Here is a 25617-nt window from a genome sequence, read left to right as displayed (position 1 = left end):
GTTTCTCACTACCTTGTTTACCTATACTGCTGACAGTAACCTCTTTGATCTTTGGATCACACTCACTGCCTTTCCCACTGGCAACGTTACTTTGCCCGTTGGAAACGCCACGGTACTTGCAACTACTTCGGTACTTGCAACTACCCCAGCAGTACTTGCAACTACTTCTGTACTTGCAACTGCTCCTGCTCCACCACCTACTACAGCAGCCTACACAGAGCCCCAACAGTACACCACATTCACACGCCTGTTTGGACACAGATCCCTCCAAACGATCAAAAAGATCAGTCCCCTTGCCACCAGTTATCCCACCTCTTGGTCAGACACATCTGCCACAACAGACTTTTCAACTGGCAATCCTACAGTGCCTATTGAAAACTCTGCGACTACTCCTGTCCTCACTAATTCTCCTGTTTTGCATTCTACAAGTGTTCCCAATAATATCAGTAGCTCGGTCCATATTGTCCCCAATCTTACAACTGCTTTTGGGGATAATATTACCTTGCTTGAATTACGACCCACCCCTCCTCCTTATCCTCTGGTTCCTACTAGTGACGTTCCTCCTCCCACGAATACTACCTTAGCCACTTCAAGTACCAAAGTCCCCGCTACTCGTCCTCCCAGATAGCTCACCATCCCAAAGTAGCTATCAATATATGTCCCAGAACAGACCAGATAACCAGCCTTCTCCACCTGATTCTCCCCCACCGTCGCCTTTAAATTTAGGTGAACAGTTAATCCCTGAACCCCCAGAGTACCTTTTTGATCCAAGAGAATTGATACATCCCCATTGGGACCCAGCTCCAGAAGACGATCCCAATTGGGACCCCTTCACACGATTTCAAACATTGTGTGAACCCTTATTTGAGAGTTGGACACTAGGTCCTAGTCGAACGGTCACACACACTCTGGTACTGTTTGGAGGAACCTTTGGTTTACAAGTTGAACAAACCGACGACCTCCTAATAAGACCAGAAACTGGTGACGTTGTAGATTTTTGGTTAATCACATACGCCGTACTGGGCACTGACTGGATACCCTTCCTGTTCATTAGAGAGGTTGGATTTGGACCTTTGGAAGTATATAGCCTTTTCGAAATCCCCGACCCTACTGGAAGAGGAGCGATTAGAATTTACCCACCCTACCCAAATTCTTCCTAATGATATATCAAGCATTGGTATACGTAGGAATATTAATTATAGCAATTGCAGTTCTGGTTAAGACCCTAGGATTAATTTTGTTACTCATTTTCATTAACCGCCAATTGCCTTTGGTACAGTCCAGATCTTACATTTAACCATGAAAACTACCAACATGCAGTGCCTAGCCCTTCTGTTGTGTGTGCTCACCATGCCTATGGTACAAGGAACAAAGGATCTAGAAAGTTTTCTGCAACAGTTTATTACCACCCCCGAAATAACATTACCCACAACTAAAGACACGACCACAATCACCCTTGATGTGTGTGCTTACACAATGTGTGGGGAACATCCTGTACAGCAATATTTGTCAGCTTTTGAGGTATACCTGTGTCCCTTCTCCAATTGCGGAAGTTGGGCACAAGTATGGTGGTACACAGGTTCATGGATTCCCTACTCAAGTAGCGAAATTCCAGATCTCAAAAAGAGCATTTCCATTATGAAATTGCGAGTGACTGGCCTCTGTTCAATGACCAAATGTAATCAAGTGGCTATCACTTTCAGAGGAGTAACGGCTGTTACATACAGAACTTATTCATTAGGAATTGACGCCTCAGGTAGAGACCCCGTTGGAAAATTTAAGATTGTTCCACCCCCAGCCCAACCAGAAAAGAATCCTCTGATGCCAACAAAGATCCCAGACGTAAAGATTCCTTACCAGATCGTGCCAATTAATAATTCCAAAGATTTAATGGCATTAGAAACAGGATTTGGAGAGACAAACCTGTGGCTTGAATGGGCGCATTATACTACAAAGAGTTTGAATGTCTCTAATTGTTATTTTTGTGCCCATGCAAGAGCAGAACCAACTGTAGTTCCCTTTCCTTTAGATCTGAACAATGATCCAGATGGTTTTTGGTGTATGTTAGAGTTATTACAAATGAAAGATGAAACCAATCAGTCTTGTCAACATCTTGACGAGCACCACCCCTACTTACCCCCTCGGCTGAGGGTTCCACCCGCATTCAGGATTCCAGATCTTGCTACCAGATATCATACATGTCTGGAACGATATGGGGTGAAGAATACACGATTTCTAGGAAATTTGACTAATTGTAATACAACCCTAGAAAAAGGGACTCTACGAAATCTAAATCTCACAGACTTTTCACAAGCTAGAGCAGACATATGGTGGTACTGTGGAACCCACACTATCTACCATACACTCCACAGGAGTTGGACAGGCAGATGTGCCTTAGTCAAATTGGTAATTCCAATTATAATAGCATCTTTGCTCCCTCCTCATAGCAGCTCTTCCTCACGAGTGAAGAGAAATGCAATGCCTGGATCCTTTGATGATCGGGTCTATATAGATGCAATTGGAGTTCCAAGAGGGGTTCCTGATGAGTTCAAAGCCAGAAACCAAATAGCTGCAGGATTCGAATCAGCTTTCTTTTGGTGGGCTACTATAAATAAAAATTTAGACTGGATCAACTATATATATTACAACCAGCAGAGATTTGTTAACTACACTAGAGATGCAGTTCAAGGAATTGCAACACAATTAGACGCCACCAGCAGGATGACGTTGGAAAATAGATTAGTGCTTGACCAGATTTTAGCAGCGGATGGTGGAGTGTGCCGGAAAATAGGTACACAGTGTTGCACCTTTCTCCCCAACAACACTGCCCCGGATGGATCAATTACCAGAGCTTTGGAAGGCTTAACCTCACTGTCACAAGAATTGGCAGAGAACTCTGGCGTTGACACATCCTGGACTGGTTGGATGGATAGAGCTTTTGGTAAATGGAAAACATTTATCATTTCAGCAGCCACTACTATAATTATAGTGGTAGCAATTTTTGTATTAGTAGGATGTTGCATAATCCCTTGTGCTAGAGGCTTAGTAGAACGCTTAATTGAAACTGCAATAATGAAAAAGACAACAGCAGGACAATATGTCCTGTACGAAAATCTCCTTCCCAACACCACAGGAGATAACACATTGGACTATCTCCCTCTGAGAAGGACCAATCGCTATGCAAATGCTAGAGACACTAGAGAGATGTCTGCAACTGTATAATCAGGTAATAGCACACAGGAATACAATATAACCATATAAAGCTTTATAAGATGATGTGTTACATGAGCAAAATGTCTACATAACCTATGCAAATCTATGCAAATGTATACTCAAGATATGATCAGTATATAACCAAAGAATTTATGATTGATAACAATATATACTCACATAGGTAAGAATAAGTTAGAACCTGCATATTAAAGGGTTGAATCAAAAATATTATTATAGTAATTATAAGTTTTTGTATAACCACAGATATAGATAAGAAGGATTGAAATAATTGAAGTGGTGCCAAGATGGTAATCTCAAACCAAAAACAAATCTGACTGTACCAGTTAACCGTAAGACTCAGAAAATTTGATGGCCCTATAGGATACCTTCTGGAATGGATGGTACCATGGTGTATTAACCCTGGTGTCACCCTATGGGATAGGGTGAAGAGGGGAATGTTAATATGTGGCCTGGCTTCAGATCTACCACTGGAATAGTGGTGGGCTAAGCTACACAGCCTAAAGCAACTGAAAAAGTACTGACTAGGCCAAATAACAAGCTAATGATGTCATATTTGAGAATCTGCAAAAAGCAGGTCTGAACAATGAGTCTTAACACAACCAGGTACAACCTTCTAATTGAATATAGCACCTATAATGAAAGAATAATGAGTAAAAGGAATAAAATGAGGTTCTTAAAATGGGACTTATTTTCCATAAGATGGCACACAGATCATAAGATGTTATGAAAGGTATTACAAAAGGAAGATGTGAAACTGAGATCTTAATATAAAGATATTTTAGTAAACGAGAAAAACAACTTGTTCCAAAAACATGTTGACATTTACGGAAGTGTGGCAATCTCTAGAAATAGATAGAACGGAAAAGAAATGGGTATAGATGAACATCTGGCCGGATACGAAAGTATGATCTCAGAAATTGAGAAATATTAGAAAAAAAGGTACCTCACAATTGACTTGTATTGGGACCTGGGGCTATAAAAGAGATAAGATTTTGAGAGAGAGTTGGAGTCTTCCCCAACACTTCTCAGACGGCGGAGCTCTATGCGATTGAACCCAGAATCTGTTTGATGTCTGTACTTAATTGAAAACTTGGTAAGAATAAAGCCTTCTTTCTGAAATCTATCTCTGTCTTTATTTTCAAGTATTCTTCACCTGTCATTGATACAACAAACTAAGCCACACACACAACTAACAGTCAGTGTGTATATAAATTACTGTTGCATTGTAATAGAATGCATGTGGGTACATAGATGACCAAGGATTCACTTAGATCCTGATAGACAGAAGGCTATGGTCATGGCCATTATCCTAGAGTTACGCCTTCTGGTGCCTCCACAACAGAAATATCACTGGGGTGGAATATCAAAGGAATTTAGGCAGGCGGCCCAACAGATAGTGGAAGCGCAGACCCTTTGTCCCTGGAGAAGGGTATTCCTGGGGCGCAAAGAGGGCCTTTAAAATTTACAATAGTATGGGTAGTGCTAAGATGTTATGCGAGTCCCACATGGAGACTTTCTATAGGAACTATAAACTCTTGACACCATGACATCCAACATCCTCATCATGACTGCCAACTGTGAACTACAATCAAGGATACCAAATCTGTAATCTTTTATGGGAAGGAAAGTTTCACCTGAGTCATATGTAGCAGAGCCCCAATGAACTCCAGCAGGGTGATGGGCTTAGGTTTGGATCTGAGTAATAAATTCTAGTAATCCCATCATTCAGGTGTTTGTATTGAAATGTTAGCCCCTGCCTTGGAGGTGCTCTTGAACAGCCACTTTCCCATGTAAAGAAATACATGACCCCCGCCCCCAGTCCATACAGAAATGCTGTGAATAGCAAACATTTTATGAAAACCCATTTTAACAATGCCAGACCAAAAGAGAATGAGTGGTAGTAGAGGTGATGCTCATATACAGAAAATTTGAGACATTTCCTATGATTCAGACACATGTCCATGTGGGAATACAGCAGTGCTACCCAAGTCGGTCCTGGAGTACCCCTCCTTACCAGTCAGGTTTTCAAGATATCAGCAATAAATATGCATGAGATTGATTTGAATGCACTGCCTCCATTGTATGCAAATTTCTTTCATGCATATTCATTGTGGATATCCTAAAAACCTGACTGGCAAGAGGTAATCTAGGACCAACTTGGAAAACACTGGTATACAGTAGTGACAAAGTACAATTAATACCAAAAACATCATTACATTCAAATTCAAATCAATTCTTGTATACCACTAATATCCCCTTTCTAGGGTTCAGTGCAGTTTACAATCTAAGTGACACAAAAGCAGATAGTGTTAGTGTGAGGTATGAGAAAATTAGATATCATTGATGTAATGTATGAGATCAAAAATATTATAAGAAGGGATAGTGGGTGGTATTAGGAGGTAGAAGTCATAATGGATTATTATGAAGAAGTGTTTGGGAAGAGAAAGCTACTTGAAGAAGCTAAAAACCTAATTTTCTATTCTGATGGCAATAGGTAGAGTGTTCTATATTTTAACTCCAAGTATGGGGAATAGAGAGCTGTAAATCTTCTGATATAGAGTTGTCTTTTGAAACGGTGACGCTAGCATCAGTTGTCCTTTCAGTCTGTTAGACTGGACCAGATGTAGCAAAGCAGTCTTAGTCAGAAGTTCAGAGGTGAAACCATGTACGATTTGAAAAACTAAACAAGTAGCTTATAACCAGAGTCTTTCTGCTATGGGGAGCCAGTGTAGTTTGTTGAGATAAGCTGAAACACTGGTATATCTATTTAATCTGTATATTAGTCTAGCAGCTGTATTCTGTATGATTTGCAGTTTTTTCTGATATTGAAACTTAATGCCAAAAAATAGACTGATACAGTAATGCAATTGAGCTAGGACTAACATTTGGACTAGTAATGCCAAGGCTTTTTGATTGAAGAATGATCTGGATAGACGTAGCTGTCTCATTTTGAATAGTGTTTTTTTTTTTCCCATAGTTGGTTAATATGGGATAAGGAGGAGAGTGAAGAATCGAGCAAGACCCCTAGTACTCTGGTTTCAGACTCAACTGTAAAGCTTTGACCATTGGACAAAGATATTGATGGTGGGACCTCAACTCCCTGATTTAGGACCCACAGGACCTTGGTTTTTTGCGCATTTAATTTCAGCTTGTTGGTCAGGGCCCAGGTGCTGACAGCAGTCATGCCATTCTCTACCGACTGAGTTGAGTCTTTGTTTGATGCTGTCACTGGTAAGAGAAACAGGATGTTATCTGCATATGATATAGTAGTTCATTAAGATCCAGGTGCACTGAGGCAAGGGATGACAAAGAGATTGAACAGGGTAGGTGAGAGGGGAGATCCCTGCAGGACCCCGCAGTTAAGAGACCAGTAGTTGGAAAGTTGGTGGTTTTACTTGACAGAATAGATTTGAAAGGAATTCACAAAACCATTTGAGTATAGTCCCTGTTATTCCTATCTGATCCAGGCGTTCAAGTAGCAATGTATGATCTACCACATCGAACGCTGCTGATATATCGAACTGAAGAAGAATTACCACCTTTGCATACGTGTTGTTTGACATATATAGTTAGAACTAGCTGCCATGTTTCTGTACTATGTGACGATCTGAAGCCAAATTGTGACCAATGTAAAATAGAAATTTTTTCCAGATATAAACACAGTTGTGTACTAACGTAGGATTCTAGTACTTCAGTAAAAAAGGGTATACTTGCTACTGGATGGTAGTTTGCAGGCAAAGTTGCGTCTACCCCAAACCTTTCAGCAGTGAAGTAAGAACAATTTTGCCCATATCAGTAGGAAGAGAGCCAGTATTTAACAGTTCATGGAGACCATCGAGTATCCAGTTTACTGCTTCCATAGGAATGGATTTGAGTAGATATTTTGGGCATTGATCCAGGGAGCAATTAACTCAGTAGCATTTCAACAGCAGTGATTTTATATCTTCAACTGTTAGTGGTTGAAAATATTCCCAGTTTTGGTAAGTTTTGAGTCCTTGGTTTGAAGGATCTCTAGCAATTAAGGCTGAACTACAGGTTGGACTATATCCCTCTTTTGGAGTAGTTTTAGATATTTCAGACCTAATTTGGAGAATCTTACTGGCGAAATGATCAGCTAGGTCTTTGGAAGTGGGACATGTTTTCTGTGAATGTTCATCATCACTAGTGGATGTTAGTTTTTTTAGCTAAGGAGAAAAGTTTTTTGTTGTCAAGATCATCTTGACCTATTAGGCTGCTATAGTACTGGCGTTTTGAGTCAGCTACCTTCTTTTTGTAGTGTTGGAAGGCTGACTTCCATTTAGATTTATTAGTAGTATCTTTGTTCTTTCTCCATTGCTCTTCAAGGTGTTGACATTCCCTTTTTAGGATGGATAGTTCCTCTGTAAACCACGGCGACTTTCTGGATGTCTTGACCTTTTTTAAAGGAAAATGGAGCAATTTTGTCTAGTATGGCTTTCACCTTGGTATCCCAGCTGGATCTGATTGAACAATGTGTAGGGGATGCAGTAGTGAGGGAGTCTGTTAGCTCTGACCAGAAAGTGACCTTCTTGATTTTGCCTCTGGTGGAGATGAGCTTGGAGGACTTGTGCCTGGTTAAACTTGACATACAGATTATCAATGGTGAAATCCAGTTGAAAGTCTTCAGACCAGTCATTCTCAACCCAGTCCTCGGGGCATACCTAATCCCATCAGGTTTTCAGGATATCCATAATGAATATTCATGGGTTAGATCTGCATGCAACTGAGGCAGTGGATTCAAATCTATCTAATATATATTCACTGTGGATATCCTGAAAACCCTACAGGACTAGGTGTGACCCAAGGACTAGGTTGGGAATGACTGGGTCAGACCATGGTACTGGCTTCCATTTGAATGAACTAATCAAGCTATTAGGATAAGAAGTCATAAAGTCTAACATATGGCCTTTTTCATGAGTTGCACCCTTGGAGAATGTAGTTAGTTTGCAGTCCTTCAGGAATGATTTGAAGTTGTGGACATTGGCGTCTGCATAATTTTCCAAGTGTAGGTTTAAGTCTCCCAGGAAGATAATTCTTGAAAATTGTGACATGGCAGAGGAAGTAATCTCTACAAGTATGTGTTCTGCCTTGGACCAAGCTCCCAGAGGACAGTAAATGAGGAGTAGGGTGAGTTGATTTGCCTCCCCTTTTGAATCATTGCCGAATTTGCATAGCATGTATTCCAGTTCATGGAAAACCTCAGAACTAACTAAAGATACGTGGAAAAAGCTCTTAAAGCTGAGAGCAAATCCGCCTCCTTTTTTACCCCGTCTTGGAGAGTGAATAATACCATAACTGGGTGGATAGATGTGGGGTAGCATCGGACTATCAACTTCTGTGAGCCATGTCTCTGAGATAAACAGAAAACCCAGATCTGAAGATTCTAGCAGGTCATTCAGTATGAGAGCCTTGTTCCTTACAGATCTGGCATTGATATAGATGGAGGGGACAGGAGTGAGTTGAATCAAGTTCCAAAGGGGAGAATTGACTGAATACTTGAAAAAGGTAGCAAATGTTTTTAGGCCGTCGAATGGTAGACGTTTGGTTCTGGTCTGTAGCCACAGTAATGTTCTGATGGTATGTACTGGCATTGTCTAGCAGATATCTGATATTACAATTAGGGTGTTTCTTAGTACAGAGTTTTCTAGACGGATTAAAGATTACAGGGATAGGGTTAGGCACTAAGTTATTTGGCAGAGTTCCTCTTTCCAGCTGCCATTCTTCTATAGTCAGTCGTGTAGCTATGAAGGGGGAGTGGGGCGACGGGCCACACAGTAGCTCTCATGGTTACTAATCAGATAGTTCTCTTTGGTTGCAGGCTTGGAATTACTGCAGCCATGGGGAGGGGAGGAGGTGGTGATCTGACCCTTTCAAGTATTTCTAAATCAATGGGGTGTCTTTGACCTTAAGCACACCTTGGAATGCAGCTAAGATAATGCTAACACATTACTGTTTTAAATCTCTACAAAACTTGAGCCTTGATAATTATCCATTGATTTCTTTATTCAGTTCAAAATGTTGCTTCAGTTTATTGTTTAGTTGTTTTTCTAAATTCACTTAAACAGTCTTATTTAAGTCAAATATTGCTTTTCGTGGTTAGGAATTAACTGTATTCAGACATGTAGAATTTCAGAGTAGCACAAAATACAGTTTGTATTTGGCTGCAATTAACAATGGAGTGTTAATTATGCAGACAGTGCTTGTTGAGCATCTGAGACTCTTTCAAGTATCAGTTTCCTGGGGAGAGGAGTTTCATTAAAGACTACTTACTTACAGGCAGATGATCAAAAGCCCCGTGCTGTTCCAAACAGCGCTCTAAAATAGCGCTGGAACAGCGCGGGGCTTTACCACACCGATGATCAGAGATAATGCATGCAAATTTAAGTAGCGCAATTATCTCTGATCATGGGGTAGAAGTGCGGGCGAATTGTGCTTAAGCATACGCTCAGCACAATCCTCCCGCACTTGTTTGACAGGTCTGGGCTGTCAAAAGCCCATACCTGTCAAACACAGGGCTGGAGGTCCATGGGACCACCAGGCCCTGACTACCCCTGCCCCGAGCAATGGGGGGCTGGAGGTCCAGCGGACCTCCGGTCCCCCAGACGATCCCCCCCCCCCCCCCCCCCCCCAGGTTCAGGGAGGGCTGGAGATCCGGTGGTGAAGGCCGAACTCTAAACCTTCAGGACCTTTACCAGAGGACAGAATATCCAAACACAGTCATATAGATTTACTCTGCAGGTTGATTCACTTGTTAATCAATTATTTAAATATCATATTTTATTTAGCCAAATAGTGTTTAGGAAACTAGGGAATCACACACTATTTCACATGCTGATTCTGAATGCTAAAATTTATATTCTGCTAATCTATTCTTAGTAGATTCCGACATTGATATGTTATATGTACAGCAAACTAAACCCACTTACAAAACATACATCTACAGTGCGTTCTTGCTATCTCACATTCGGTATTCACAGAAAATAAAGCGCAACCCATTTTCGCTATTCACAGGCATTTTCACTTATTCACAGCCATGTACATTGTAGGGCAAACCGCAAATGAAAGTGTGTTCCCATGAGGAAGAAGATATTCATAGAGCTGTGCAAGAGTATTGTTACACCAAAGCCTGTATATACTGTACTTTTACAAAAAAACAAACAAAAAAACACTGTATAAAATACATTTAGAAAATGCACAATATAATAATTAGGCTGTTCTTTACAAGAAGGCTACACGAAATGATGAGTTCATGGTGTTCACTGTACACTTTTGCTACCTATCAGGGTTGCCCAGGAACCTAACCCCCTTTTTATCATAGGACCAATAGTTCTGTATTCATTAGATTTTCTAGGAAACTAAGGCCAGTGAATAGCGAGAACAGACTATATTTTAATCCTCCCTTTATGATCATCTGAAAAATTTAAGTTCAGTCCAATTCACAAAAAAGAAAGGTTTTTATTTTCGAATGGAAATTTAATATTTTCCAGACATCGAATGAAAGCAGATTCCATAGCTATGAGCCTGTGATTGAGAAGCACAAAATTGCAGGTTTTTGCTTTCTCTATCAAATGCATAAGACATTTTATGGTTACAATTCTGGACATTATTGTCTCTCAAGAAAAATGGAATTATTTTATATCCTTTCTACAAGGGTATCATAAGAACTTGTAATTCTCATTCTACGTGATGTTGGCAAACTTCTCAGCACTGTAACCACAAGGTGATGATCAGGTCATCCATTCCTCTACACGATAATCTGAATGTTTATAAACGGCACATGCGTTCACCAATTGATGGGATGGGGAGGGAAGGAAAAAGAAACTTACTAGGACTGTTCTCTTCCTTCTGCTCTTGCATTTTTACCTTCAACAACATGCTCTCATTGACGCAGGTATAATCCATAGTGTCATCTCCTGGTTTTGCTGTAGTCCCATTCTAAAGAAACAAAATGATTGAATAAAATTTATTTATTTATTGCATTTGTATCCCACATTATCCCACCTCTTTGCAGGCTCAATGTGGCTTACAATTCGTCATGGATACTGGAAATAGAAGAAAATATACAATTGGTTTTACAGAGGGTTATGGGTTACATGGTGGTAAGATACATGAAAGTATTAAAGCAAAAGGCATTAAATGACATTTCTGGATATATTAAGGATAGTACAGTTACATGTGTTGACCGTTATAATATATCTTGTCGAAGAGATAAGTTTTCAATAATTTACGGAATTTGGTCAATTCATAAACCGTTTTCAGGTCACGTGGCAATGCGTTCCAGAATTGCGTGCTCATATAAGAAAAGGTAGATGCGTGCATTGATTTTTATTTCAGACCTTTACACTTGGGAGGATGCAAATTGAGGGGTGTGCGAGAAGATTTTTTTGCGTTCCTGGGTGGTAGTTCTATTAGGTCTGACATGTAGGCTGGGGCGTCACCATGGATGATTTTGTGGACTAGGGTGCAAAGTTTGAACATGATGCATTCTTTAAGTGGGAGCCAGTGTAGTTTTTCTCGTAGGGGTTTCGCGCTTTCGTATTTTGGTTTGCCGAATATAAGTCTGGCTGCCATGTTCTGGGCTGTTTGGAGTTTTTTTAAGTATTTGCTCTTTGCAGCCAGCATAGAGTGAGTTACAATAGTCCAGAATACTGAGTACTAATGATTGTACCAAACTGAGGAAGACAGTCCTTGGAAAAAATGGTTTAATTCTTTTTAGTTTCCACATTGAATGGAACATCTTTTTAGTTATGTTTTTCGCATGGTTCTCAAGTGTTAGGTGTCGATCAATGGTAACGCCAAGAATTTTTAGGGTGTCCGAAACTGGTAGATTTAGTTTAGGTGTGTTGATGGTGGTAAATTTGTTCTTATTGTATTGTGAGGTGAGTACTAGGCATTGGGTTTTTTCTGCATTAAGTTTCAGCTGAAATGCATCTGCCCAGGAATTCATGATGTGTAGACTTTGTTTGATTTCGTTGGAGATTTCCCTTAAGTCTTGTTTGAATGGGATGAAGATCGTTACATCATCAGCGTATATATATGGGTTTAAGTTTTGGTTCGATAATAGTTTGGCCAAGGGTGTCATCATTAGGTTGAATATGGTCGGTGAGAGGGGGGATCCCTGTGGAACTCCGCATTCAGTGCCCATGTAGCTGATGTAGTCGAATTTGATGTCACTTGATATGAGCGTGTAGTTGGGAACCCCTTAAACCAATTGAGAACATTGCCTCCAATTCCGAAGTATTCGAGGATGTGTAGTAGAACTCCATGATCAACCATGTCAAATGTGCTCGACATGTCGAATTGTAACAGTAGTATGTTGTTTCCGTTTGCTATCAATTGTTTGAATTTGGTCATGAGCGTAACTAGTACGGTTTCAGTACTGTGATTAGAGCGAAATCCTGACTGGGAGTCGTGTAAAATTTAGAACTTGTTTAGATACTCTGTGAGTTGTTTGGTCACCATACCCTCTGTTATTTTGGTAATTAAGGGTATGGATGCTACTGGTCTGTAGTTCGTTAGTTCATTGGCATTTTTCTTTGCATCCTTGGGTATGGGGGTGAGTAGAATATTACCTTTCTCCCTTGGGAAGAGACCATTTTGTAGCATAAAGTTCACGTGGTTAGTTAGGTCTGATATAAATTGTTGTGGGGCCGACTTCATGAGGTTGTTTGGGCATATATCTAATTTGCAGTGAGATTTAGCGAATCTTTTAAGCGTTTGTGAGATAAGGTCTTCCGGTAGTATTGTGAATTCAGTCCAGATCCTGTCTGTTGGGTAAGCTCCAGGGTCTGGGTCTAGGCAGTCTAGGAGTGTGGTGTATTTGATGGGGCTAACAGGTATTTTGAGTCGTAGTTGTATAATTTTCTCCTTGAAGTACTTCGCCAAGTCGTCAGCTCCTGGTATGTCTTTGCTATTGTTGGTGACTGGAGTGGTATCTAATAATTTATTCACGATTTGGAAGAGTTTGTGTGTGTCTTTATAATTTGGTCCGATTTCAGCTTTGTAGTACTGTCTTTTGGTTTGTCTTACGGAGTATTTATATTTCCTTTGGAGTTGCTTCCAGGCGTTAAGAGTGGGATCATCTTTCTTTTTGTTCCACACGCGTTCTAGTTTCCTGACTTGTGTTTTGAGTTTTTTCAGTTCTTCGTTGAACCATGGTATTGAGTTCTTTCTGTGTGAGGTTCTGGTTTGGATTGGGGCAATGCTGTCTAGTATTAATTTACATCTATTGTCCCATTTTGATAGGAATTGGATTGTGTCTGTCTTTATTGTCCATCCGTCGATGTAGATCTGTTGCCAGAATTTAACTGGGTCTATTTTTCCTCTCGTGGTGTAAGATTTTCGTATTTGTTTATCGGGTACGTCTTTCATTCTACATTGGAGGGTGATATGTGCTTTGTGATGGTCTGACCAAAGTATAGGTGACCATTTAGTGTTTGTTAGTGTAAAGTTTGTGTTGTGGTCAAATTGATGTCTAATGTGTGTCCTTTTTTGTGTGTTGGTTGCGTATTTGATCCTTGTAGATCCCATAGTTGTAGGAACTCTTTACAGTCTTGGGTACTTGTAGTGAGTTCTTCCAGGTGTAGGTTAATATCTCCTAGTATGATGAGGTTGGAGGAAGAGATACAGATGTTCGAGATGAAGTCCACGAAGTGTGTTTGGCATTCTCGCCAGTTGCCTGGTGGTCTGTAGAGTATAACTGCGTTAAGGTGTTCCCACAATTTTGGGTGACTGATTCTTATGGAAGCGATTTCAAGTTGTGGCAGTATGGATTCAGCTATGTTTGTGATGTTGAACTCGGATTTGTATATTATGGCAATTCCTCCTCCTCTTTTTCCGTTTCTTGTCCAGTGTGTAATTTTGTATCCTGGTGGGCATAATTCTAAGATTATAGGGTCTTGAGGGTTGTGGACCCAGGTTTCGGTGATGAATAGGAAATCAAGGTTATCTTCAGTGATCCAGTCTGTTATGGTCTCTGTTTTGGTTACTACTGATCTTGCATTTACGTATCCCATTTGGATTAAGTGGTAAGGTTCGGTTCGGGGCATTGATGTGTTGATTTTTATTAGTTGCCTGTTTTCCTGATGTCTAGTTTTGTTGTGTCCTTTCTTCTCTTTCTGTTGATTATTTCCATTTATATTTGTTTTTCCTTTTAGTTGATCGTTGTTCTTTAGAGATCACTAATATTACGAACTACTGACATGTGCAAATCTCTGTATCATTCTGACAAACCAGAAACTCATCATTCCAGAACGAAAGAATGTCTTCCTACAATTTTAGAGGTAACAAGAAGACTGTGGAATGTCATCAGTTTAAAAACCAAAAACAATTCAGAAAGACGACTGAGAAGGTGCAAACTAACAGACACATTTATTAGACTTGTCTGTGTTTTATTGTTGGTTCATGTGGGTACCAATGACATAGGAAAATGTAGAAGGGAAGATATGGAAGCCAAATTTAGGCTCTTAGGTAGAAAGCTCAAATCCAGAACCTCTAGGGTAGCTTTTCAGAAGTGCTTCCCATTCTACGCACAGGACCCAAGAGACGGGCAGAGCTCTGGAGTCTCAATGCATGGATGAGGCGATGGTACAGGGAAGAGGGTTTCAGATTTGTTAGGAACTGGGCAACATTCTGAGAAAGAGGGAGCCTATTCTGGAATGATGGGCTCCACCTGAACCAGGGTGGAACCAAGCTGCTGAAACAGAATTAAAAAAAAAAAAAAAAAAAAAAAAAAAAGAGGTCGAGCAGCTTTTAAACTAGAAACTGGGCGAAGGCTATCAGTCGCTCAAAAGCACATGGTTCGGAACAAGGTATCTTTCAAAGATATCACCATAATATAGAGACGATAGTAGATCAGGTGTCTTTAAATAAAAATCAGACAGACTTCCGGTGGAGCTGCCGGCCAAGATGGCCGCCGCAAGAGAGAGCTCCAGCTAGCTGCGATCGGGGACCCCACCAAAACGAGATAAAATAACTCCCAGAGTCGGCGGTTTTGCTTCCCCTCCCCTCCGGAAGATGCAGTGGCGCGATGGAGACCCGTAAACCCCGATTCGGGGGAAGAAAAGGAAAGAAAGGGCGAGGAACAGATCGACGACGGATGTCCGCCCACGTGGTAGTATAGCGCCGAGAAAAGAGCGCTGAAAACCGCAAGCTGAGAAATCTTCTTACCAGGCATAAAAGTGAGTAAAAGAACTCGGCGAAGTTAACGGCGAAACGAAGGGGGAGAGGGGAGGCGTGCCGCGAGACACGGAGGAAACAACAAACGCAGCCCCGAATGGCGATTGCGAAGCAGAATGTACAAAGTTCAGAGAATTTAAAGAACTAAATAAAAAGAATCGTAAATAGCTCTCCAACCCAGTGCAATAGCCAGCAAAATCGGAAGTCTGGGTCTGGGCTAAAATTTGGGCTATCACAGCAGTGAGCCACGAGGCTCCCCAAAGTAGTCGGTTAAAGAAGTGATATCAACAAACTCCACAGACAGATCAAACTGTGGTTATCCCCAAAAACTGTTTGTATGGCGACTAGAAGTACAAAAAAAGAGCTGGAGAAGGACAAAACTAAGAGGGGAGGACCAAAAATGTCGGAGAAAAATCCGCCTCCATCGCCGCCAGTGAGCTCGGTTTGGGCCTCAGAAATAGTAGCAGAGGTGAGGATGGCGGTAGAGGAAACCATGAGCCACAAGTTACAACAAATAATTGATAAGCTTGATGGCATGGACCAAAGGTTTACTACATTTACTAATGAACTCCAGGAGGTCCAGCAGCGGATAAGTGACGTAGAAGATGCCTCACAGGAAGCCTCCAAATCTATTGAACACCTCCAAAAAACGGTATTAACTTTAGAAGAGAAAGTGGATGATTTGGAAAACTGTTCGCGTAGAAATAATCTCAGACTGATAGGCATACCAGAGTCAATACCAGATGCAGATCTGAGAGACTTTCTGGAACCCAGGCTCACTAAGCTATTGCCAAATCAGAGCACAGTGGGACAACTGAAGATAGAACGGACGCATCGTCTGGGGCCGAGGAAGGAGGCAAATGCACGCCCACGCGTGGTCATACTGAGACTTCTTAATTATCAACATAAGATGGAGATCCTAGCAGCTCTTCGGAAAGGAGGAACGTTGGAAGTGGAAGGACAAAAGATATTATGCTTTCAAGACTATTCCACTAAAGTGTCCTTTCAACGTAAGCAATTCTCGCCCATTTGCGGACGACTACACAAAATGCGGATAAAATTCAGCTTACTATATCCGGCTAAACTCAGGATTCAACATAATGGGACAGTGAGAATCTGTGACACGGTAGAAGCCGTTCAGACACTGGTGGACCGCCTGGAGAGAGACAGTTCGGAAGCATCAAGAGACACATGAGTAAAAAACCCGAGATTCATCAGTGGGAGTGACATTGCTGAACGACAAGGGGCAGCGAGAGGCAGAAGATCTGTAACTATAACTGCTGTGATTACTAAAGTTGGTCTTGATACTGTTATTTGATGTTATATAAGGGGGGCTGTGAATTTAAGGGGGAGGGAGGTAATATGTAACATAAGCAAAAAGTAGGGGTGGGGTCCCTGATCGGTAGCACGGAGGCAGACAGCACATTTGGTGCTGTTCAGACTTGGGGAAGACGGGAGGATGGGAGAGGGGAAGGGGGGAGGGAGGGTAGAGGGAAGATTAGGTATTTCAGGGCAGAAAGGGAGAAGGGCAACACAAGAAATACACAAAGAGCTTCAAAAGGAGGGGAATCTAGAGAATTCTTACAATATCAGAAGTGGGAGGGGTATAGGCTGGGAGACCCCTCCTGCACACAGAGAGATAATTGCCAGGTGCTCAAAAAATGCTTGAGGATATGTGATGGTCCTTAAGGTGGTGACATGGAACGTGGGAGGTATCTCATCACCGATTAAACGGCAGAAGATCCTCCAAGCACTCCATAAGCAACAGGTATCGGTAGCAATGCTTCAGGAAACACACTTAACAGCCAAAGAACATGAAAAATTATGTCGATGGTGGGTAGGATCATATTAGGATTCACCAGCACTGGGGAAAAAAGCAGGGGTAATAATACTGATTAAGAAAGGGATCCATATCATTACACATAAGATCATAGCAGATAAAGAAGGAAGATATGTGTTGGCACACCTGACAATAGAACGTCAACCCATGGTTTTGTGCAATATTTATGCTCCAAACACTTATAACAAAACATATTATAAAAAACTTCTACATCACCTAACAGGTCTAGAAGGAGTTCCCCTGCTGTTAGGGGGAGATTTCAATGAAGTAGGAGATCCCAACTTGGACAGGTCACATGGGGATAAAAAGAGGAGAGCGGGAGCAGAATCTAGAGGAATTGGGCTACTGAGTGGGGTCCTTGACCTGGTGGATGTGTGGAGAACCTTACACCCGTTGGAACGAGATTACACCCACCTGTCCCGGGCGCACGACACCATGTCGAGGATCGACTATATTTTTATCTCGCCATCACTATTTACAAAAATTCGCAAGGCGGAAATAGGACCCATAAAAATATCAGACCATGCAATGGTAATGGTCTTATGGGAACCCACAGAGAGTAAGGCTAGCACATACCAATGGAAGTTCCCTACAAGGTTATATAAAGACAGAACATTTCGGGAATTTATACTAGCCAAATATAGACAGTTTCAAGACACTAATCAGGAGCATAGGGCGGCCCCCATATTATACTGGGACACAGCAAAGGCAGTATTAAGGGGTGAGATTATTGCGTATACTAGCCACCAGAAAAAGATATGGGAAAAGGAATTGCAAAGGTTAGAAAAAGAAATCACCCGCTTGAGACGCGAGTATGGACGCCATCATGATATTCGGCTGAAAGTTAAGCTTTTAGAAATGCAGCAAACACTGAATGAAAGAATACACGATAAAACACAAAAAAATTATATGTATTATAGGTATCAATTATACAAATATGCAAATAAAAGTGGTAGGATGATGGCCAGGATGGCAAACCCAAGACAAGGAAATTATAAGATAAACGCGTTATATTCTTCAGAAGGGGTGTTAGAAAATAAAGATGATTGTATAAATCGTATCATGCAAAAATATTATCAGAGGCTTTACGCTTCACCTGACCCGCCCCCGATGGATAGTGAGATCTACCTGGCGGGACAGGAGCTCCCGCAGATGGACACACAAAGTCTGGCCATGCTAAATGCTCCCATGTCAACAGAGGAGGTATCATGGGCAATACAGCAAGCGCCACTAGGGAAGGCCCCAGGCCCTGATGGATATAGGGGAGAATTATATAAATTGATGAAGGAGGAAATAGTAGAACCCCTTACCGCAATGTTTAACATGATAGTGCAAGAGCAACGAATGCCCACGTCATTACGAACAGCACAGATTATAGTACTTCCAAAACCAGGAAAAGATGTACAAAAGCCTGAATCATACAGACCTATTTCGCTACTAAATTTTGAAGCAAAATTGTTTGCAAAAGTCCTGGCAAATCGCTTGTCCCGAATATTACCAGATGTTATAGAAGAATCACAGGTAGGGTTTGTACAGGGCAGAACTATTACTAAAAATGTAAGAAAGATATTGGTAACATTAGAGGAGGTATTTACAAAGGACACGCCCTCAATATTAGTAAGTTTCGATGCCGAAAAGGCGTTCGATAGGGTGGTCTGGGATTTTTTATTTGGCATACTAGATGCATATGGCATAAGAGGATTATTCCAGGACGCAATCAAAGCCTTATATTATCTTCCACAGGCCCAGGTATGGGTTAATGGAATATTATCCCCATCATTCTCTGTCCATAGGGGGACCAGGCAAGGATGCCCCCTGTCACCTTTACTGTTTGTGTTAACGCTAGATCCACTGCTTAGAGATATCCAACGCAACCCTGATGTGCAAGGAGTCAGGGTTGGCACAGAAATTTTTAAAATAGCTGCCTTCGCTGATGATTTGCTGGCTCATGTAATTTCTCCAGAGACATCACTGAAGGCGCTATTAGAATGTATGGCAGAGTATGGGGATTTCTCTGGCTTTAAGCTAAACCTGGAGAAATCAGAAGTATTAAGTAGGAAAGAGGATCAAATGGGAGAGTGGCACAGACAGCTGCCATTGAGGAGGGCAGGGGAATCCTTTCGATATCTAGGGGTGCGATTAACTATGGATACTACCATTCTGTACAGGATAAATATTGACAAGCTGCTACAAGATACCAAAAGGGTTCTGGAGAGATGGAATTACCTGCCTTTATCATTAATAGGCAGAATAAATCTCTTCAAAATGATCATATTCCCGAGATGGCTCTATATCTTGCAGGTGTTGCCAATACATATATTGAGTAAAGATTTAAGGAAATTAAATAGGATGTGTCGGCAATTTGTGTGGGGGGGAAAGAAGTCTAAACTACGATTTGAATACTTATACGATGGGTGGGCTCAGGGTGGATTGGGTTTCCCCTGTATTAGACGTTACAATCAGGCATGTCTTTTAAGACACATCAGGGATTGGATATTTAACACACATCAACACACGCCAACTAACTGGGAACGTGCATTCTTTGACCCGTGGCACTTGAATTTCCTTCTGCAGGCAAAAACAAAGAGTTTACCAACTACCTGCAGAAGAAGGTAAAATTATGTATAATCATACCTGATAATTTTCTTTCCATTAATCATAGCTGATCAATCCATAGACTGGTGGGTTGTGTCCATCTACCAGCAGGTGGAGATAGAGAGCAAACTTTTGCCTCCCTATATGTGGTCATGTGCTGCCGGAAACTCCTCAGTATGTCGATATCAAAGCTCCATCCGCAGGACTCAGCACTTAGAGAATTACACCCACGAAGGGACACTCTGCCCAGCTCACCACCGCCGAAACGGGGGAGGGGAATTAACCCAGCTCATCCCCACACAAGTGGGGGAGGGGAATCCGTCCAGCTCATCCCCGCGGAGCGGGGGAGGGACACCACACCCGCCGATGCGGGGGGATCTGGCTTATCCTGCAACCGCAACCGCGGGAGGAGCTGACTGACCCTAACACCGCCGAAGCGGGAGGGGTACAAAGCTGCCCTACAGCCGCACGAAGCGGGAGGGAGTGCCGGCAGAATTTATGTCTCAATCCAGCCCCGTAAAACGGGGGGGAGAGGAATGCAGCAGCTCACTGTAACACAAACTCGTCTCAACTCTTGAAGAATCCAAGTGAAAAAACTTGAACACGAAGTCTTTCTGAAGTAACTGAAGACTAAACTTGGACCTGAAATGCAACCAGAATAAAAACAGTACAGATATCTGGGAGGGGCTATGGATTGATCAGCTATGATTAATGGAAAGAAAATTATCAGGTATGATTATACATAATTTTACCTTCCATATCATCAAGCTGATCAATCCATAGACTGGTGGGATGTACCGAAGCAGTACTCACCCAGGGCGGGACATTGAAATCCCTGACCGCAACACTGAAGCTCCAAACCGGGCCTCCGCCCGTGCAGCCACAGTCAAACGGTAATGCTTGGAGAATGTATGAGCCGAAGCCCAAGTTGCCGCCTTGCATATCTCTTCCAAGGAGACGGATCCGGCCTCTGCCATCGAGGCCGCCTGAGCTCTCGTGGAGTGAGCCTTCAGCTGGATAGGCGGCACCTTCCTTGCGGCCACATAAGCCGCTGCAATGGCTTCCTTGACCCATCTTGCCACTGTAGGCTTAGCAGCCTGCAGACCCTTACGAGGACCTGCAAACAGGACAAACAGATGATCCGATTTCCGGAAATCATTGGTCACCTCCAAGTATCTGATGATGCCTCGTCTCACATCCAGATATTTAAGAGCAGAGTACTCCTCTGGGTAGACCTCCCTACGGAAGGAAGGGAGACAGAGCTGCTGATTCACATGGAAGCGAGAAACAATCTTGGGCAGGAAGGAAGGCACTGTGCGAATAGTCACTCCTGCCTCAGTGAACTGCAAAAAAGGCTCTCGCCATGAGAGCGCCTGGAGCTCGGAAACTCTTCTGGCTGAAGTGATAGCCACCAAAAAGACTGCTTTCAACGTCAGGTCTTTCAGAGATGCCCTTGACAAGGGTTCAAAAGGCGGCTTCTGCAATGCTCTTAGCACCAGGTTGAGATTCCACGCAGGCACCACTGAGTGCAGAGGAGGGCACAGGTGATTAACTCCCTTGAGAAAGCGCACCACATCTGGCTGCGAAGCCAGGGAAGCACCCTTCAGGCGGCCCCTGAAGCAAGCCAGAGCCGCTACCTGGATTTGAAGGGAACTGAGCGACAGGCCTTTCTCCAGACCTTCTTGCAGGAACGCCAACACTGAAGAAATTGGAGCAGTGAAGGGAGAAAGTGAGCCTGCTTCACACCACGCTGCAAAGATACGCCAAACCCTGGCGTAAGCAGTAGAAGTAGAGCGCTTCCTCGCTCTTAGCATAGTGGTGATGACCTTGTCTGAGAAGCCCTTCTTCCTCAGACGCTGCCGCTCAATAGCCAGGCCGTAAGACCAAAGGGGGAGGGATCCTCCATCACCACGGGACCCTGATGTAACAGGCCCTGCTCCACTGGCAGCCGCAGAGGATCGTCGACTGAGAGCCTGATCAAGTCCGCATACCAGGGACGTCTGGGCCAATCCGGACCCACCAGGATTACCCTGCCGGGATGCTTTGCACCCGGTCTAGCACCCTGCCCAACATGGGCCAGGGCGGGAACACATAGAGGAGCTCTTGTGTCGGCCACTGTTGGAGAAGAGCATCTACTCCCAGGGATCGAGGGTCCCGTCCTCTGCTGAAAAAGCGCGGCACTTGGCAATTGGCCGATGAAGCCATCAGAACTAGGCTCGGCTGGCCCCAGCGCTTCGTGATGTCCAAGAACGCCTGAGCAGATAGTTGCCAGTCTCCGGGCTCCAAGGTATGGCGACTGAGAAAGACCGCCTTGACATTCATGACTCCGGCAAGCTCCAGGTTCGCTTCCGCCCACTGGCAAAGATTCATAGCCTCCTTGGCTAGAGGGGCGCTCTTGGTACCTCCCTGGCGGTTGACATAGACCACAGCCGTGGCATTGTCTGACAGGACCCGTACAGGCTTCAACACCAGTACCGGGATGAACTCCAAAAGCGCCAACCGAATGGCTCTGAGTTCCAGGAGGTTGATAGACCACTTTGCCTCTGCAGGAGACCAGAGCCCCTGCGCTGTCCTTCCCAAGTAGTGGGCTCCCCAGCCCGATAAAGAGGCGTCCGTCGTGACGACAATCCACTCTGGGGTCACCAGAGGCATTCCCGCAGACAACTTGTCTGTCTGCATCCACCAGCTCAGCGCCTTGCGCACTGCTGGGTCCAAGGGAAGGCGCACAGCATAATCCTCCGACATCAAAGTCCAGCGCCGCAGCAAAGATTGTTGAAGTGGTCTCATATGAGCCCTGGCCCAGGGCACTACTTCCATCATGGCCGTCATAGAGCCCAACAGCTGCACATAGTCCCAATCCCGAGGAGGAGAGGCTACTAGGAACTGGTCCACTTGAGCCTGAAGTTTGACAATTCGATTGTCTGGCAGGAACACTCTGCCCACTTGGGTGTCGAATCGAACTCCCAGGTACTCCAGGGACTGAGTCGGGCGCAGCTGGCTCTTCTCCCAGTTGATGATCCATCCCAGGGAGCTCAAAAGAGCAACTACCCGGTTCACAGCTTGCCGCACTCTGCATAAGAGGGGGCTCGGATCAACCAGTCGTCCAGATAAGGATGGACTTGTACCCCTTCCTTTCGTAGGAAGGCCGCGATGACCACCATTACTTTGGAAAAGGTCCGCGGAGCAGTAGCCAACCCGAATGGGAGGGCTCTGAACTGGAAGTGTCGTCCCAGGACTGCAAAACGCAGAAAGCGTTGAAGATGAGGCCAGATGGGAATATGCAGGTACGCTTCCTTGATGCCCAAGGATGCCAGGAACTCTCCTGCCTTCACTGCCGCTATAACAGAGCGGAGAGTCTCCATGCGAAAGTGCCGCACTTTCAAGGCCCGATTGACCCCTTGAGGTCGAGGATAGGCCGGACAGAACCTCCTTTCTTTGGTACCACAAAGGAAATGGAGTAACGTCCCTTGCCAAGCTGACTTTCTGGCACCGGAACGACCGCGCCCAGGCGGATCAGATTGTCCAAGGTCTGCTGCACTGCCACAGCTTTGACCGGAGACTTGCAGGGAGAGAGTACGAACCCGCTTTTAAGGGTCGGCAGAACTCTAGCTTGTAGCCGTCTCTGATGACTTCCAGCACCCACGCGTCTGAAGTTATTGTGGTCCACTCGCCCAGAAACGAGGACAGCCGTCCTCCAATCTGCACTTGGGCGTGGACCAAGGCCCCGTCATCGGGTACGAGACCCTGGGGGAGGACCGGAGGGAGCACCTCCGGGACGGCGGTCTCTGCGAAAAGAATGCTGCTTGGGGGAGAAATTCCTCTTGAAGGAAGAAGGGGCAGAGGAGCCCGCTTGCCCGGGCGGTACCGACGGGCTTCTTGCAACCGTCCTCTGGAGGTACCGGGACGAGTACTAGCTCGAGCCCTGACCTCTGGTAATTTCTTGCCCTTAGACGTGCCGAGAACGGTCACGATTTTGTCCAGCTCGACCCCAAAGAGCAGCTTGCCTTTAAAAGGCAATCTAGCCAGGCGGGATTTAGAGGCGTGGTCAGCAGACCAATGTTTCAGCCAAAGCCACCGCCGCGCAGAGACTGTCTGAGCCATGCCTTTAGCTGAGGCTCTCAAGACATCATACAGCAAGTCTGCCAAATAGGCTAAGCCCGATTCCAGGGCCGGCCAATCAGCCCTCAAGGAAAGATCCGAGGGGGAAGCCCGCTGCACCATAGTCAGGCACGCCCTGGCCACATAGGAGCCGCAAACTGAGGCCTGCAAACTTAAAGCAGCTGCCTCAAAGGACGACCTTAAGGCCGCCTCCAATCTTCTGTCTTGGGCGTCCTTTAGGGCCGTGCCACCTTCCACCGGCAACGCCGTTTTCTTAGTCACCGCAGTGATTAAAGAATCCACGGTAGGCCACAGATAGGCCTCACGTTCACTCACAGCCAAAGGATAGAGGCGGGACATAGCCCTAGCCACTTTAAGGCTCGTTTCCGGGACATCCCATTGAGCCGAAATTAAGGTGTGCATGGCATCATGCACGTGGAAGGTTCTAGGCGGGCGCTTCGTCCCCAGCATAATGGCAGAGCCAACAGGGGCTGAGGGAGAGACGTCCTCCGGAGAGGAAATCTTCAAAGTGTCCATGGCCTGTAACAACAGGTTGGGCAAATCCTCTGGGCTAAAAAGCCGCGCTGCAGAGGTCATCCGCTCCATCCGAGCGAGGATCCGTCTCCTCCAAGGAATCCGCAAAGGACCGTTGGGAGACCTCAGACACGCTGCCCTCATCTACATCGGGGGAGACAAGTCCTCCAAGGCCTGGAAATCAACCCGAGGGCGTTTACCTCTGGGAACCTCAACCTCTTTACCAGAAGAGGGAGCAGGGGCAGCGTTTTGCCTGAGGAAAGCCTGATGCAGCAGCAAAACAAACTCGGGGGAGAAACCCCCCAGACTGTGCACTTCCGCAGCCTGGGCAACAGCCCTAGACACACTCTCAACCGGCGCTCGCAAGAGCGGGGGAGAGACATGCTGCGCATCCAAAATGGCGTCCGGCGCGACACTCCACGAAGGAGCCGCGCGGGAAGAACGGCGCTTAACTTTAGCCGCTTTTGTGCCGTCGCCCAAATTAAGGGCGTTCATGGCATTAATGTCTCCAACCTCAAGGGCGGCCCACGAAGAAGCCGTCCGAGCCGCGTGGCCGGCCAAGATGGCGGAGGCGAGGAGCGGGGGATGGGCGTTTATGGCGGGAAAAACCGCCACGCCGGAGGAAGGACCGGGACATTCATCGGTCACGAAACTGTCACCAAACAAGGGCGAATCAGGCTTTAATACCCCCGCATCCCCTCTAGAAGCGCTCCAGCGATCCGGGGAGCGACCCTTTGCGCCCTCGCCCTCCGACGCCATATGCCACGAGGAGAAGAATCGGGGAACCCCCTGCCCGCTATAAAAAGGTAAAATTACCTGCTTGCCGCTCCGAGCTGTAACGAACTGGTGTCCCAGTGAGTAGCTGCAATGAACGTTTAAATAAACGTCGAAATAAACGCCTTTAAAGACGTTTAAAATTTTTTTTTTTTAAACGGAGCCAGCGGGAGGGGGGAGAAAAGGAGGGACCTGGCACCACCAGGTTTGCACTTGCTCAAAAGAGCCCTCAACCCCAGGCCTCAACAAAACCTAAGGATTAGGCTTGGAGGCCTAGCCAGAGCTGCTGCTGTGTGTGACCACCACCTGCTGAGATAGAGAACATACTGAGGAGTTTCCGGCAGCAC

General features: G+C 44.5%; 1 protein-coding gene across 4 annotated transcripts in view; it reads right to left on the bottom strand.

Annotated features, from left to right (window-relative positions):
* Positions 1-25617, bottom strand: part of RBBP8 (RB binding protein 8, endonuclease) — a 278475-nt gene that overhangs the window by 53695 nt on the left and 199163 nt on the right. For all 4 annotated transcript variants that reach the window (XM_030213485.1, XM_030213463.1, XM_030213470.1 and 1 more), the window contains exon 15: positions 11079-11187. In XM_030213485.1, the coding sequence (XP_030069345.1) occupies positions 11079-11187 (109 nt within the window). The remainder of the gene's footprint in view (positions 1-11078; positions 11188-25617) is intronic.

The sequence above is a fragment of the Microcaecilia unicolor genome, chromosome 1, assembly GCF_901765095.1.
Source record: "Microcaecilia unicolor chromosome 1, aMicUni1.1, whole genome shotgun sequence".
Classification (NCBI taxonomy): Eukaryota; Metazoa; Chordata; class Amphibia; order Gymnophiona; family Siphonopidae; genus Microcaecilia; species Microcaecilia unicolor.
This window is presented reverse-complemented; position numbering and strand designations above follow the sequence as displayed.